A 15,497-nucleotide genomic window follows, 5' to 3' on the forward strand; every position below is an offset into this window, starting at 1 on the left:
TCCACACCCCACAACCCCTGGAGCCCACCTCTGTTTGTAGCTCAGTGACTGAGCCCGCTTGGTCCTTTTCTGGGGGTTCTACACATACCCAGCCTTGAACCTTCGACTTATAAAAGTGTAAAAGCCTGTTGTCCCGAGTTTTGACTGAGCAGAACTTTATGCAAATCACCACCTAGGCCTCCTCAGATGACCCGTGGGAAGTCTGTGTATCTGCACACGCCTATCTAAAACCGTCACGCGAGGCCGGGTCCAGCGCACACCCTAGCTGTGCCCTTGGCCCTCGCTCCCCGGGGATAGCAGGCGTGGGAGCCCCGGCCCAACGCGACTCCCTGCTCCTCCCACGTCCTCTTTCCTTCCTGGCCGGACGGACGCACTTCCGGCGGATGGGGGGGCTGTATGGGCCCCGGAAACGGAAGTGAGCGCCTTGGCCGGCCGACTCTAGCAGGTTCAGAGGCTTTCACAGAGCTGTTTCCAAGATGGTGAGTGAGCGCGAACGACCGCAGTCGTGGCGGGTATTTGTGGTGCGGGCGCGATCACGGCGGCGCGGTCCCGGCGGGTGTCTGACGTGGGCGTGACCCGGGCTGCGCGCTCTCGGGTGGTGCTGGTTCCCGTCGGACCGTGCGCGTCGGTTCCCCGGGCCTCCCAGGCCTGAGCGCCCCTTCCCAGCAGTTGAGGCGGATGCGTGAACAGGGCACCTCTGAAAGCCAAGCCTTGTGTGGGTGCTGGGACACGCCACGTGCCTCCTTCAGGGTGACTGGACCCTACACCCCCCAAGGCCCATGACCGCTCGTTGCATTTATACAACTCAGCCGCGATTTACAAACAGCTCTCCCAGTGCCATGTGTTGGTCTTGGTTTGTTCGTGTAGTTCGTGTTAGTGCTTGAACTCCCTCTCATCTCCCTCTGGCCTCTCCTCCTTCCCCACTTTCTGTTTCTCTTTGAGCAGACTCCTGAGTCACTATGGTACAGACTTGATACAAGCAGTCCTCCCCAGGCTGTGTGCCCACGTCCAGAAAGCTTGTATTGACAGAACCCGCTAACCATTGTAAAGGGGTGTGAGAAACGCTGAAATATGAATGGTTTTAGGTCTTAATAGACTTACTTTTACCTGACTCTGAACTAGATAAGGAGTCCTCCTATTTTACAAAAGGACACCGTAAAGACAGTAACAACAATACTAGAGTTCAGAATTTCTCCTTTGTGCGTAGCATAACTTTTCCTTTGGTGCTTTTTAGAAAGTCGGTCTGCAGAAGGACACTGTTGGGTAGTGGTGTCAGTCAGCACTGGGACAGCTATAATCAGACAGGGCTAGTCCTGGAAGTGGACCTGGCTGCCAGTCACAGAGTAGGTGACTGTCCACGATAGATTGCATGCTGTCTTCCTGATCCCCCTGGCTTCCTGTGTGAAGAATGGGAACAGGGCCAGGACTTTGAATTGTAGAGGGAGGCCTGAACTCTATTTCTTAGATGTTAATGTTAGCAGTTTTGGTGGTGAGGTGGTGTGTTTTGGGGAAACCTTGCTGTGCAGAATTGGGAAATTGGTGAGGCTCAAGCAAGACCCAGTTGGGGCTGGTGACATCCCCCCATGTGAGCTGTCAGGTCACATACACAGATGAAGTTAAGTCTATCAAATAGCTGCTTTCTCGGAATCGTTTGGTCTAGACTGGTAGTAGAGACCAGGTCGACTGTACCTGAGCAGTTTGTGCTGTCAGATACAGGGCGACAGTGACAGTTCCAAGGGAGCTGTTCTTAATCGTTTGAGGTATTTCGATTAGCTGCATTTATTTTTAATTATAGAAGACAGCTCAGTCCCCTTTCTGTAGGTCCCTGTGACCTCATCTCTAGCTGTCATGTTATAATTCCATCTCTGTTATTGCCTTTGATCTGCCTGTTTCTGGGGTTCTGTCCTCAGCTTTTCACTGGGTTAAAACACTACAACCAAAGGGGAGGCTTTTCCAGTGAAGCAAATCTGGCTGATCATACCAAGATTAGGGTAAGACTCATGGTTTTTGGTACATACACTGTCCGTCTTTGAATTTTACCACTTCTTTAATATCAGTCATCTCAAACTGCTCGTAGTTTGTATATTCATTTCTTTTTTTTTTTTCCCTTCATAAAATGCTTTCCCTGCTGGCACATTCAGAAGTCAGACCAGGAGTCTTTTCTACCCCCAGATGTAGTACTCACTGTATACCCTGTGTAATGGTTATCATAGTATTTAAGGCTGTCTCCTGTGTTCCTTAGGGGCACGCTTCTTTGCCTTTTAACTAGCATGTTGACTTTGTGTTGTAGAACGCCAGAGGCCTTGGGTCGCAGCTGAAGGACAGTATTCCAGTTACAGAGCTCTCAGCCAGTGGGCCTTTCGAGAGTCATGATCTTCTCCGGAAAGGGTATGTCGGGGACTTGTGGCTGTGTCTCCTAATGAAATGCTTCTTGTGGTTTCTCTTCAAGGGGCTGTCTTTGGAAGGCTATAAATGTGTATTTGATTTTGTCTGTAGTGTGTTGTATACTCAGGGTGTGGAGAGGAAGAGGGCTACATGTTCCTTGTAGTGGGGGAACTCTTGTAACAGGATATAGCACGCAGACTTGAAGGAAAGGGGTCCTCCCAGTGCCTGGAACCATAGGTAGGATTCTGTGGGTTCATGTGATGAGGGGTTTAGTGCTGGAGACTGAACCTAGGATGTTGTATAATGGGAAGCAATTGCTCTACCACTGAGATCTATAGCCCTAGCACTTGGTTTAGAGGATTCTTACTGCTCATAACACAGCCATTGACCTCTCTATGCTACTGACTGCTGGAATAATTAACTCTTCTCTGGGAGACACTAGTGTAAAACAGTTATATAGCAGTGATTAACACTGAACTGGGCAAACATGACTTGAGTTTGGATCCCCAACACCCATTTAAAGACAGGTCAGCCTATCCCATTGATGGTCACTGTGTCAAAGGATGATGTGTATATACCAAGGAAACAAGGCCTTCCGTACACAGCAGTACTGACGCAAACATGAACTCGAAAAGCTTATCTCAGTAGCAGGCACAGAACCCGAACAGGTCTAAGGGGGGTGCCAGTGCTTAGGCAGGAAGTGGACAAAAGCCCCCATCTGTAACCTAGGAGCTATCTCCAAGTGATAACCTCTTGCAAATGAAAATTTACTTTTCTTCAATGGAACACATACATGGACACACAAACTACATGTGAGGGCAGGCCAAAAGCAGCTCAGTGGTAACTTTATGTTTTTAACTTAGAGATCTTTTGTTTATATGTTGTGGTTTCTAGTGCTGTGTTTCTGTGGGATTTCTGTGTGTGCAAATGTTTGAGAAAACTATTTTCAATAAAAATCAGGAGGAGAGAGAAAGGGAGACAGAAACAGGGAGAAAGGGTATGTGCTGCCTGGCTTTGGGTCCCAGTGCTGTTGTCCCCTGGACAATGTCTTGTGACAGGTAAGTGCTCTGTTTTCATCTGTAACTAGGGCTAACAGTACATGTGTTACACAGTAGGAGAAAGGGAGTCAACACCTGACAACACCCAAGTGGTACCTGGCTCTCTCGAGCACTAAGTGGTGGCTGCTTTTGTTTTGGTGTCCAGCGTCCTGCCCTACCTGCTTCTGTAATTTCCTTTTTTAGACACCTGTTTCCAGTCGTTTGTCCTTGGCACATCACTTTTCTGCTCAGTCACACAAGGTCAACGTAGTGTCCCTTGTATTTGCATCCTAATCGAAGATGCTGACTTTTTCTGGTGCTGAGGGCTGGGCACATAAGTAGTCCCTTCTGGATTAGTAGTAAAAGACTCAGGATATGGCCTCTTGGAGGCATAATTTGATTTGTAGTAAAATTAGTAGGCTGAGGGTTGGAAAGATAGTTTAGCAGTTAAGAGTATTTGTTCTTACAGAGGATCCTGGTTCAGTTCCCAACAGCCCCATGGAGGCTCATAACCACCTGTAACTCCATTTTCAGGGGATCAGATGCCCTCTTCTAGCCTCTGTGGGAACCAGGGCAGACACTCACAGACAATTTTTAAAGAAAATTAATAGGCTAGCCACCATCTAAGTCCTGGTGAGCCTGCCAACTCCTCAGCCCTCCCAGGAAATGTCACTTCTCTTTTTTTTTTTTTTCCCAGTTGAACAGAAAGACTGCACAGGAAGGTAGTTTTCATGGTCTACCTCTCTGATGTCGATCTGTCCACAGTGCTCAGTGGATGGCTGTGGTGGGGCTTCTAGAGTTTTTCAGCCCTCAGACCCTGCTTTAGACAGTACTTAGCATGACAGTGACCATGGATTGGTCCTAACTGTGGTTCCCTTAAGCATGTGGTTTGACAATTATAAAGGTACAGTATTGAAGAAAATTTTAACTAGTCTGTCTTAGGAGCAGCAGCCCATCAAAGTGGCAGAGATAATAAACACATGCTTAGTGAGTTCCTTTACAATAACTTAAACATTTTTCCCCCCTTTGGTTTTTTCGAGACAGGGTTTCTCTGTATAGCTCTGGCTGTCCTGGAACTCACTCTGTGGACCAGGCTGGCCTCGAACTCAGAAATCCGCCTGCCTCTGCCTCCCAAGTGCTGGGATTAAAGGTGTGCGCCACCACCGCCCGGCTAACTTAAACATTGTTATTAGAAGATTTAGGAGACAGAGGGAATGACTCAGTGGTTAAGAGCACTAGCTGTTCTTCTTGAGGACTGGGATTTGATTCCTAGTACCCACATAGCAGCTAACAGCTGTCTGGTTAATCTGGTTGTTGGGAATCTGGTGCCCTCTCCTGGCCTCCAAGGGCACCAGACACACAGGTGGTACAAAGACAGACATAATAGACAAAACATCCGAGCACATAATTTTTTCTTTTTAATTTAGTTTACATGAGAACCCATGAAAGACATCAAAATTATAATGAAACTCAGTGGAAACAGTTAAATGGTAAAAATATGCCACAGCTTTTCAGTGGCATTACTATCACTGTGTTTTATTATAGATAGAAGACATAAGCTAGCATCCACATTTGGAAAGCCTCTGTCTTAGGGTTTTACTGCTGTGAACAGACACCATGACCAAGGCAAAGGCAACTCTTATAAGGACAACATTTAATTGGGGCTGGCTTACTGGTTCAGAGGTTCAGTTCAGTATCACCAGGGCGGGAGCATGGTAGCTTCCAGGCAGGCATAGTGCAGGAGGAGCTGAGAGTTCTACATCTTCATCTGAAGGCTGCTAGCAGAATACTGGCTTCTGGGCAGCTAGGAGTAGGGTCTTAAAGCCCATGCCTGCAAGGCCACACCTCCACGGGTCCCCAAGCATATACAAACAATCACTTTCCATTCCCTGGACCCCATTGGCTTGTTCAAACACATGAATCTATAGGGGCCATAACTAAACATAGCATAATGCAAAATACATTTAGTCCAACTTCCAGAGTCTCTATAGCAGTTTCAATAATGTTAAAAGTTCAGAGTCTCTTCTGAGATTCATCCAATCACTTAACTGTAATTCCCAAAGCAAGATAGGAAACCAGCTGTGCAAACTCCAGACTCTGCATCTCCATGTCTGATTTCAAGGCGGTCTTCAGATCTCTTAACTCCTTTTTCACCTTTGTTGAATGCAACAAATTTCTTTCTCCTGGGCTGGTGTCACTCTGTTAGCAGCTTCCCTCCGCAGATAACCCATGGCTCTGACATCTCGAACATCTTGGAGTCTCCAAGACAGCCTCAGTGTTACAGCTTCTTGTTTTCACTGTCTGGGATCCACACGTGATCTTCTGGGCTCCTCCAAAGGGCTGGTGTCAGTTCTACAGTTCTGCCCAATGTAGCACTCTAAGCTCAGGTTTATCCACTCCACTGCCTCGGTTGTTCTTGGTGATCATCCCATGGTACTGGTATCTCCAATATGCTGGGGTCTTCCGCTGCAACTGGGCTTCACCAATAGCTTCTCATAGGCTCTCTTCATGGTGCCAAGCCTCAACTCTTTTTGCATGACCTCTTCAGTCCTGGGCTGTCAACTGTAACTGAGGCTGCACCTTCACCAATGGCCTCCCATGGCCTCTCACAGTGCCAAGCCTCAGGGGCTCTGCAACCCCTTCATGCCTTCAAAACCAGTACCACCTGGGCGACTCTTACACATTACCAGGTACTGCTGCTGTAGGAGGCACAACCTTTGCTATCTCTAGAACACAGCTTCTTTGTGCTCTCAGAAAACACTTCCCGGAAGGTTTCACCTCAGTGATGTTGGTCTCTTCTTAATCACCACTAATCTCTTAACTCCAGCTCGCCAGCATCCGTTGTCCCAATAGTCCCTTCTATTTTTCAGTCTAAAGCCAGAGCCACATGGCTGGAGCTGATGTGTTCTGCAGCTTTCTGGGGCTGGAACATGGCCCCACTTATTCTATTACCAGCTTTCTGTTTTCTGACTCCCTCTCTGCCTAAGCTTAGCTGTCCTGGAACTTGCTCCGTAGGTTGACCTGAGATCTGCATGCCTGTCTTCTAAATGCTGGGATTAAAGGTGTGGTCTATTAAGCCTAGATTTTAGTTTTTCTTCACCTAGAATTTGCTATGTTCTAGGCTTGCCTTGAATCCCGAGATCTGCTTGTCTTTGCCTCCTGGGATTAAAGGTTTGTACTACCATGCCTGGACCTAAACTTAGCTGGGTGGGAAGTTACCCCAAGGTCACTATCCCCTTAATTCAGTTAAATATCCTTAAACACAGAATTCAGCTCCATTTCACTTCCTGGTGCCCCTTTAAATACTCGAACCATATATCTTATATTTTTCCTTTCTCAGCTTGCTACGTTTATTTAAAGTGCTCTTCATGAGACTTCACCAGAGAACAGTCTATAATGGTGTTTCTGAGACTTCCTTTGTCAGTGCAATTAATCCGAGTCTCCTCACCTCAGCCTCAGGCGGACTCTTCAGACAAGGCCAAAGAGGAGCCACAGTCTTCACCAAAATACCTGAAAAACAGTTTGTAGGCCACATTTGGAAATTCTCCCCTGAAACCTCTTGGATGGCTCCCTGGGCCAAGCATGTCATCACAGCCTCCATGGTAGTAGTACAGCAGCAGGGTCTGTAACAGACGCTTGCGGAGCCTGGCTGCCTTTCATGCACAGTTCTATGTATTTTTACCAACGTTTCTGGTCTTATGCTGATGAGCACCATGGAGATGATACCAGTGTTCTCACCTCCAGAAAACCTACTGCATACTACTGTTGTAGAATAACAGTGGCTTGCATTTCGGGATTCTGGGGGGTGTCGGGGAAGGTTGTTGTTTTTTCAAGTCAAGATTTCTCTGTGTAGCCCTGGCTGTTGTGGAACTCGCTCTGTAGACCAGGCTGGCTTTGAACTCAGAGATCCACCAGCCTCTGCCTCTTGGGTGCTGGGATTAAGCCCCCCCAACTATATTTGCAGTCTTGGGGGTGTCAGTGGAGATGATGTCCCAGGCCTCATGCTTGCTGAACACAGTTCACCCACTGAGCCCCACCCCACGCCCTTGTTACTCCACAGTTATGGGTGCAGTCTTTTATTGAGGTATTTTCTTGTTGCTTTTTAACTAGCTGGCATTCCACTGCGCCACTGTTGATGTTATCTCTGCTGTCATGAGGGTGGCAGCCATCCATGCTGCAGCCCACGGACTGTGCAGTACTCAGGATCTCCTTAATAGTTCAGAGAGCTCTCTGGCCAAAGACCGGTGTTGTGTATGGCAGGCAGTGTTGGCAATCTCATCAAAAGTGATATTTCTGCTGGTTTTAATGTTCTTCAGCTTCTTTCTGTCTCGTGGTGGCTCCTTAAGGCTTTTGATGGTCAGGGCAGAGGGTAGAGGGCACCACCTCAGTCTGTTCTGCATGGTCAGTTTCACTGTAACCCTCAGACCTTTCCAGTCACCAGTAGCCTTGGCAATGTCATCACCAACTTTTTTTTGGAGACAGACCCAGACACCCATCTGGTGGCCAAGGTGGATGTGGTGCCGACCTCACCTCTGGTGCCTCAAGTACATGACTTTGATCTTGTTGGGGTAGAACTTGGGCAGCATGGTAGAGGCACCTGGTGTCAGATGAACCCAGATTTGGGGTGACCAAAGAAAGTTGCTCCATAGTCTCCTCTGAGCAGAAAGTCAAAAAGATGGATTTCCCATGTGCAGCTTATAGCTGTGATAGAGAATTATGGGTAGTACTCTGTTAAATATTTGTGTTTTTTTTTTTCCTTCTAGGTTTTCTTGTGTGAAAAATGAACTTTTGCCCAGTCACCCTCTTGAATTATCAGAAAAAAATGTGAGTTTTAAAACAAACTACTTTTTAAAAATTAATTTAATTATTTTATGTATATTAGTATTTTGTTTGCTTCTACTTCTGCACACTAGAAGAGGCCATCATGCAGTTGTGAGCTGTCTTGTGGGTACTGGGACTTGAACTTGGGACCTTCAGAGCTCTTAATCACTGAACTATCTGTCTAGCCCTATGTCTTTTTATCCTCTGCTAGAAAAATAGAAGTAGACATGGGTACTTAGAGATCAGACAGCCACATTTGAAGACATTTGGGGTACCATTACTGGATACAGGAGGGGAAACAGTCAGATCCCTGGTGCTTACTGACTGGCCTAGCTGAGTCTCTGAGTTCCAGGTTCAGTGAGAGACCATGTCTCACAAAATAAGATGGTGGACTGTTGAGGAAAAACCTGGTGTTGATTCTGCCCAGTGTCTGCAGGTATACATGTACATGAACACATGTAAACCACACGTACACATGTCACACACACAGATGTAGAGACATAAATGTTGTAAAATCTATCAAGAAGAAATTTAACCCTTTAATCAGTTGTGCTGTTAACTCTTGGCCTTGGGGTTGTCAGTGTTGCACTATCAGAACAGCTTGCTCCCGATGTAACAACTCTTAGGTTAGAGTTACTCTGTCTTCTCCAGTTCCAGCTCAACCAGGACAAGATGAACTTTTCCACCCTGAGGAACATCCAGGGTCTGTTTGCTCCCCTGAAGTTACAGATGGAGTTCAAGGCAGTGCAGCAGGTGAGTCTTCTCTGTCCTGCTTGTGCCGACATTCTGATGCTAGCTGTTAGCCCTTAGCGTCCGTGCGCCCTGACCTGCTCCTGTGTAGCATATGACCCTTGTTACTGCTTCAGAGAGGGAGAGTTGTTCTATGGAGAGTGACTTCATGTCATAGACACAGTGTCTGAGAACAGTGTAGTCTGTGGAGAATGGCTTCATGTCATAGACACGGTGTCTGAGAACAGCGTAGCTGTCTGACTGTGCTTCTCTGCCCTCTACGGGCAGCCGTGCATTCACAGCTAGGTGTGTCTGTTGCTAAGGAGTAGCTGTGTGCAGATGTCCTTCTGCCTGGGAGAACTGTTCCCTGCCTGGGTTCTGGGCCCCATTGCTTCACCCTACTTCAGGGAACAGTTTCCTGCCAGCAGCCCTGTCTGTTGCAGACACCTTTTCCTTCTCTTCTTGCTTTGGCTCATCAGAAGCAGTTACGTACATTCAATTCCTGTCTTAAACAGGATTGTATCAATTCTTAACTAATTGATAATTACTTTTGAGATAGGCTCTCTCTCCACGTAACTCTAACTGGCCTAGAACTTGCTTTGTAGAACATGCTGGTCTTGAACTCCCAGGGATCTGCCTGCCCATGCCTACTATGTGCAGGGGTTCACGGTGTGTGACATCATGACTCCCCCACATCTTTCCTCACTTGTCTGCTTGTACAGGTTCAAGGTTCAGCTGCTGGAAGCCATTGTTTCCTTGTCTGTTCCTTTGCTTTCTCCTCCTGAGCCAGTGTCTTCTGGCTCCTGGCGTGTGTGGGATTTGCTCCTGAGCAGGGCAGACATTTTCTTACCCCAGTTTACTTGAACGCTGTAGTATTTGACACTCAAAGCTCCTTCCTTTTCTCTGTATTTTTGTAGACTTCAAACTGGTGTCCCCTTCCTCTCTGAAACCCATTTGCAGCTCTGTGGTTCCTTCTGTCTGTCACCTGAGATGCTAGTGGTGTTAGGGTCAGCTTTGTTCTCCCTCCTGTTTCCTGCCTGTCCCTCAGTTACTCAGTGCTGTTGACTTTCTCTAACTCTCCTGACCTGCTTTTCTGGTTGGAAGGCCTACAGGCATCTTGGATTTCACACGGGCTGTGCAGAACAACTCACTATTCACCTTGTGGGTGATGTGGGTGAATAGGCTTCCACTTCAGGCTAGCATTGGAATGTTAGCCCTGGTTGCCTCTCGATGCCTTGTTGCCCCGACCCCAGAGGTCTGGTCCTTACCAGATCTCCCTGCTTCCCAGCCCACCTCCCCCAAGTAACTGTAAAACACCTCACTGTGTCATGCACCTCACTTTTTTCTCCAGATAGAACCCAGCTGCCTATGGACTGGGATCTGGCCTTCTGCTTTGTACTTTCGCGCATCTGTTTCCTGCTACTGAGGGTCCTTTCTCTGGACCCTCAGTCTTACAGCCCGTGCTAGGAGTGCCATTGATTTTATAGGCTTGTGGTTCCAGAAGCTACTTTAAATACTTCTTTGCAAGAATACAGCTCTAAAATGGCTTTAAATGAGAATGGCTGAGTCTGAGTGTCTTAGACTAATCTAAAAAGTCAAGATTAGCAATCTGAAGCATATTTGTTATTGCTTAAGGTTTAAGGTGCTGGGAATCTAGCCTGATTTCCCTGGAAGAGCACCCAGTGCTCATTTCCATCCCTCAGTTCCTTGCCAGTGTGAAATGGAAGAACAGTCAGAATAGCACAGGTTATTCTGAAGGTTTCCATGAAGTAACACTCGACACAGAACTGTTAGCCCCCTCATCTCCCGGCTTTGCCTTGGTTTGAGCTGCATATTGCTAATGAAATTGATAGTCTGAGTTTTTAAATACCATTTTGTCAAAAATTTTGCTAATGCATATTTGTGTCCCCATCCTTGTGTTTTGCAAGCCCCGCCTTTGATGCTCTTTCATGACTGTCTGATTTTTCTTCCTCCCAGACCCTTTGTTCTCTCCTCCACTTAGAGGTTTCTGTTTCTATTTCTTCCTCTTTCTTCTCTCTTCTCCGTGCTTCCTTGTTTTGGTTTTGAATGACAGCTGGAGAAATGTTTTTCACATTGCAAAGACTAAGTAACCTTGTAGGCTGTTGGCAACTGAGACTAGTCCTCTCACTGAGTAGTGGGGGAGGTCTCCCCCCCCCCCCCTTGCAGACATGGGCCACAGGATTAGCTTTGATCATGGCGTCTCACCTAGTACTCTTGGTAAAGTATAAAGTGATCCGCAGCAAGACTGAAAGCCGACGAGTGTGAGCACGTTCAAGTGGCGGTGGCCGCCCTGTCTGTGCGCAGTCTTTCAGTCGGGTAATTTGCACAGAGCTCTGTGACTGGGTCGGTGATCATCCGACTAAATCCAGACGTTGTCTGCACAGCCTGTGCTCCTCCCCCAGGCTTCCTTTGGTTTCCAGTCCACACCTGCTTGTTGCACGTCAGAGGTCACATTGGCTGGGGTGACAATGTGACTTTAAAGGCTTCCTGAGTGAGTTTGATCTGCATTTCCGGTTAGCACTGTGTTTGGAAAGGTTACCTTTTACCTTTGCGCTAAGCAGTGCAGAGCAGTGCACAGAGTACCCTTGGCTGTGGAGAGTGACTCTTACTCTCCTGGATCCTTCTGGAACCTGATCTCTGAGCTGGCGTGAGGTGGGCGTGCCTTTAGGCTGCGGGGTGGGGTGTGCTTTTCACCACAATATGTGCTATAGTTTTCCCGAACGGAAGCAACCCCCAAGACACAGGTGGGCATGGTGGGTCAGGCAGTGGAAGTAAGCACTGGCAGATGTGGTGGGTAAAGTTTTGGTGCCAGTGTCAGCACACTTTAAAACTCCGTCTGACCCTAAGATGTGAGTTTTTCTTTCCCACTGGCTGAATTACAGTTTTTCTTAGTTTGGTACATTCTTCAAATAAAGAGTGAAGAACATGGAACTGTGGCCTGTAGCTGCCTCCCCTGATCTTTCTGAAGCTCTCTTTTCACTTCTCCAGGTTCAGCGTCTTCCGTTTCTTCCGAGCTCAAACCTCTCACTGGATATTTTGAGGGCCAACGATGAGACCATTGGTTTTGAGGATATTCTTAACGGTGAGTGGCACTCAGCGCTGCGGAACCCTACACTGTTCAAGGTGACAGCAGCCAGCAGAGTCTGTCCCAGGGAGATCACAGGAGTCACTTGTAGTCACTCACAGCCCTAAGATAAGATTTAATGGTAATTACTTTATAAGTCAAGCTGATTCGTTGTTCTGAGATCCGGCATTTCAGGCAGTGTAACAGTCACTCATTCTGTGTTGTGCTTACTGAGACTGACGTCTGCTCTGTACATCTGGAGTTCCACGGTCGTGTGTGCTTCAAGGTCCACAGCGTTTGTGGGACTGGTTTTCAGGAGTTAGATAAAGTCTTCCTTTAAAATTTAAACATCCCCCCCACCCCACCCCTGTCCAATGATGTGTAAGCCAAAGTAGGCAGTGAGGAGGAAGGACAAGCCTGCTGTTTGTCACCAAGAGCCACACACACAGCATCCTATGCTTCTTCCAGGCCCAGGGAAGATAGGCAGGTCTAGCCCCACCCCGTGCACAGCCTCCAGCAGGTCCCCCCACCCCCAGCCATGCAGGGAAACTGGGGAAAACCCAGCACAACTCCACTGTGTCTCTGTAGCTGGTGCTTGGGGGTAGACACAGCAGAAGTGCCATGAGCCACAGTCCCCTGAGGGGACTTCATGAACGCTGGGAAACCTGGAGTTCCTGAGCTCACTCAAAGACTGTTATACAGTTGACTCATATCAAAATCTTCTGTACTTATGTGTTTAAAAAGGGAAAAGGAGATTTTGAGTTTCAGTTTGGACTCATATCAAGGCATTGGGCAAGGCCGTGAATACAAACAGTGAACCTTGGATCTGCCCTCAGAGGAGGTGGACTTTAAACGGGCAAAGATGGACTGTGGTAAATTCTAGGAATGAAAGTCCTGTTGGGTTGGGAGGGTCACATGCCTGAGGGATATGATGCATAAGCTGATTCCTCAGTTCAGATTGAGGGAAGACTGACTGGCGGCTAAGGCTCGAGAGGGGTTGCCCTATGAGAAGCTGAAAAGTTAGCCTGCTGCAGGTTTGTGGATGGTGGAAGAGATAGGAGTCTCCTGATGGCAGATGTACAGATGCCTGCATTCTATGGTCCCTGGTCCCTGAACTGCACTTCCTGTGGAGTATAGAGGTCAGGTGACACTCGTGTATATGTCCTCAGGGCTCCTCAGGCCTTAAAGGTGCTTATTGTGGACATCTCTGCCTTCAGGGACTGCTGCAGGCCTTCGAGAGGCTGAGCTGGCTTGTCTCAGCACACAGGGCCACACTTGAAGCTCTGGGTGTAACCATTTTGGTCAGGCACAGCAGACTCTCATTCCGTGTGTTGAGCACAGTGGCCGTTGTCCATCTACACGGTTGGTGTAGACTCAGGCGTGCAGTAGCGTGGCTCGGTGGTGCTTGTTTGAAGACTCACAGTGTGTGGGGGACTGGCTCTTAGAGTGGTGGGGACCAGTAAGATTCAGCATGGAGTAGGGTGAGGTTGAGCCAGACAGGCCAGACAGAGCAGTACTACAGACCACAGACAGATGCCGGACGCTCACTCGGAATGCACCATTGAGTTGGCTTAGGCAGAGCGCATCTGACGTAGTTTCCTGTCTCAGACGATCACGAAATGAGCTCATGTGTGGCTCTGTTGTACTCACTCTCGGCATCTCTCCAGTGTAGATGTTAGCTGCTGAGTCCCCTGTGGAGGGAGCTGATGTCCACCGCTGTGAGACTGCTAGAGTGCACATGGGTAGCACCCCTCAGTTGGGAGCTTTGTGTGTATTGATGGGGTAGCTGAGGACTACCATGGCTGCCCAAAGTGGGCCTCTCACCCTGTGCTGCACTAATTCACTGCATAGCCCTTCCTTGTTGTCTTCCTTGTTCCTCACTGAGTGACCTGCACACTCACTGCTCCTCTGTATGTTGACCAGATTACAGCCTGGTCTCAGGCAGCATTGGCTAACTCAGCTCTCTCTGCACATTTTATGAGAGCACCAGCTAGGTTACATTGCACTTTTCAGGGCGCTCTCACCTCCCTACTTACAGTAATTGAGTAAGTGCACCAGAAGAGTTACACTGGACATTTTAGAGTGCTCCTACCTCTGTACTTACGGTAAGCCAGTGAGCACGCTGAGGAAGGGCTTGTCCTGTATCCTGGGAGTTCACTGCACATCTCCTAACTGGCCACCTTGCGTGCTTCCTGTTTTGCTAAGAGTGGTGGTGCACTCTTAGAGAGTCGGAATGCTTAAGAGATGGAGTGGAAAGAAGGTTAACGAGTGAGTGTGCTCTGTGGTCACAGTTAGCACGCCACCCACGCTGGTTCTTTGTTTCCCCAAGCTTGCCTTGCTCCCCTGTTTCCTTGGTCTTTCATTTGTGCACACTGTACTGGTTTGGCACGTTATGCTCAGTCAGTGTTGCGAGGGTGAAACTTGTTCCGGAAACTTCCATTGCTAGGACTTGGCAGCAGCTTTTGGTGTCTTACCACAGTCGAGTACAGCTTTTCCAATCTAAACTCGAGGTGGGTCTTAACATGCTCTTGCTTTGGAATTCTGATTTCTCTCTGTGTGTGATGGAACAGAAAATGGGGAGGAGAAAATGTTTTTACAACTGAGCGTGTTCTCAGGCAGGGGAGGAGCCATGTGTTCTCAGGCAGGGGAGCAGCCATGGAAGGAAGCATCAGAACCTTGTGCATGGGTGTTTTGCCTTCAAGCAAGATGCAAAGTTGTTTTACCGCCTACCCCAACTTCCCTTGGCCCGTTTGCCGTCAGTTCCCCTCTCCAGCCCTTAGACAACATGCTTGTTGTCACACTGGGTTGGTTTAGACAATCACAGATCCTGGTATGATGACTCCTGAATTTCCTTCTGTGTCTGAACAGCCATAGACAATGCCTGTTTCTGTTTCTTTCCAGATCCATCACAAAGTGAGCTGATGGGCGAGCCGCACTTGATGGTGGAACATAAGCTGGGCTTGCTGTAGAACAGGGCGCTGTACAGGAGCGGCCTCACTGCACTCTGATGCTCACAGCATTACTGAGAGGATCGCTGGGTCATGTGAAAGTGTTTGGGGCTTGGTTTGGGGTTGTGAGTCAGTTGAAAGCCTAGAGGTGATTTCTAAGCTCTGAGGTTACAGCAAAGCCCAACTTCTGAAAATGTGTTTCTTATAAATGTTACAAATGCAATAAAGTTACAAGGAGCCTCCTTGTAAGGAGAATCACGTCTGTGGTTGGGTTTGGTGGCAGCACCCAGTGCAGAGCCTTGGCTTGGGTCTGTAGGATGCTACTTGCACCTTAAGGGTTATAGCCAAGTATTCTTACAAGTCGAAAAGTTCAAGTTTTCTGTGAGAAGTTAGATTCAGCAATGGGGCACATAGCTTGAACTGCTGTGCTTCCTAGATTGACCTCGCACTGTGGCTTGTCAGGCAGTGTTCTGTGGAAGGGAAGTACAGGTC

General features: G+C 48.0%; 1 protein-coding gene and 1 pseudogene across 1 annotated transcript; one reads left to right on the top strand and one right to left on the bottom strand.

Annotated features, from left to right (window-relative positions):
- The first annotated feature begins 384 nt into the window (after positions 1–384).
- Pomp (proteasome maturation protein) lies at positions 385–15,263 on the top strand. The gene is made up of 6 exons (XM_028779829.1): positions 385–479; positions 2,291–2,388; positions 8,186–8,246; positions 8,895–8,996; positions 11,982–12,075; positions 14,959–15,263. The coding sequence occupies exons 1-6, from the start codon at positions 477–479 to the stop codon at positions 15,024–15,026; spliced, it is 426 nt and encodes a 141-aa protein (XP_028635662.1). The 5' UTR covers positions 385–476; the 3' UTR covers positions 15,027–15,263.
- LOC114631392 lies at positions 7,422–8,083 on the bottom strand (annotated as a pseudogene).
- Positions 15,264–15,497: the final 234 nt, after the last annotated feature.

The sequence above is a fragment of the Grammomys surdaster genome, unplaced genomic scaffold, assembly GCF_004785775.1.
Source record: "Grammomys surdaster isolate TR1022 unplaced genomic scaffold, NIH_TR_1.0 362, whole genome shotgun sequence".
Taxonomy (NCBI): domain Eukaryota; kingdom Metazoa; phylum Chordata; class Mammalia; order Rodentia; family Muridae; genus Grammomys; species Grammomys surdaster.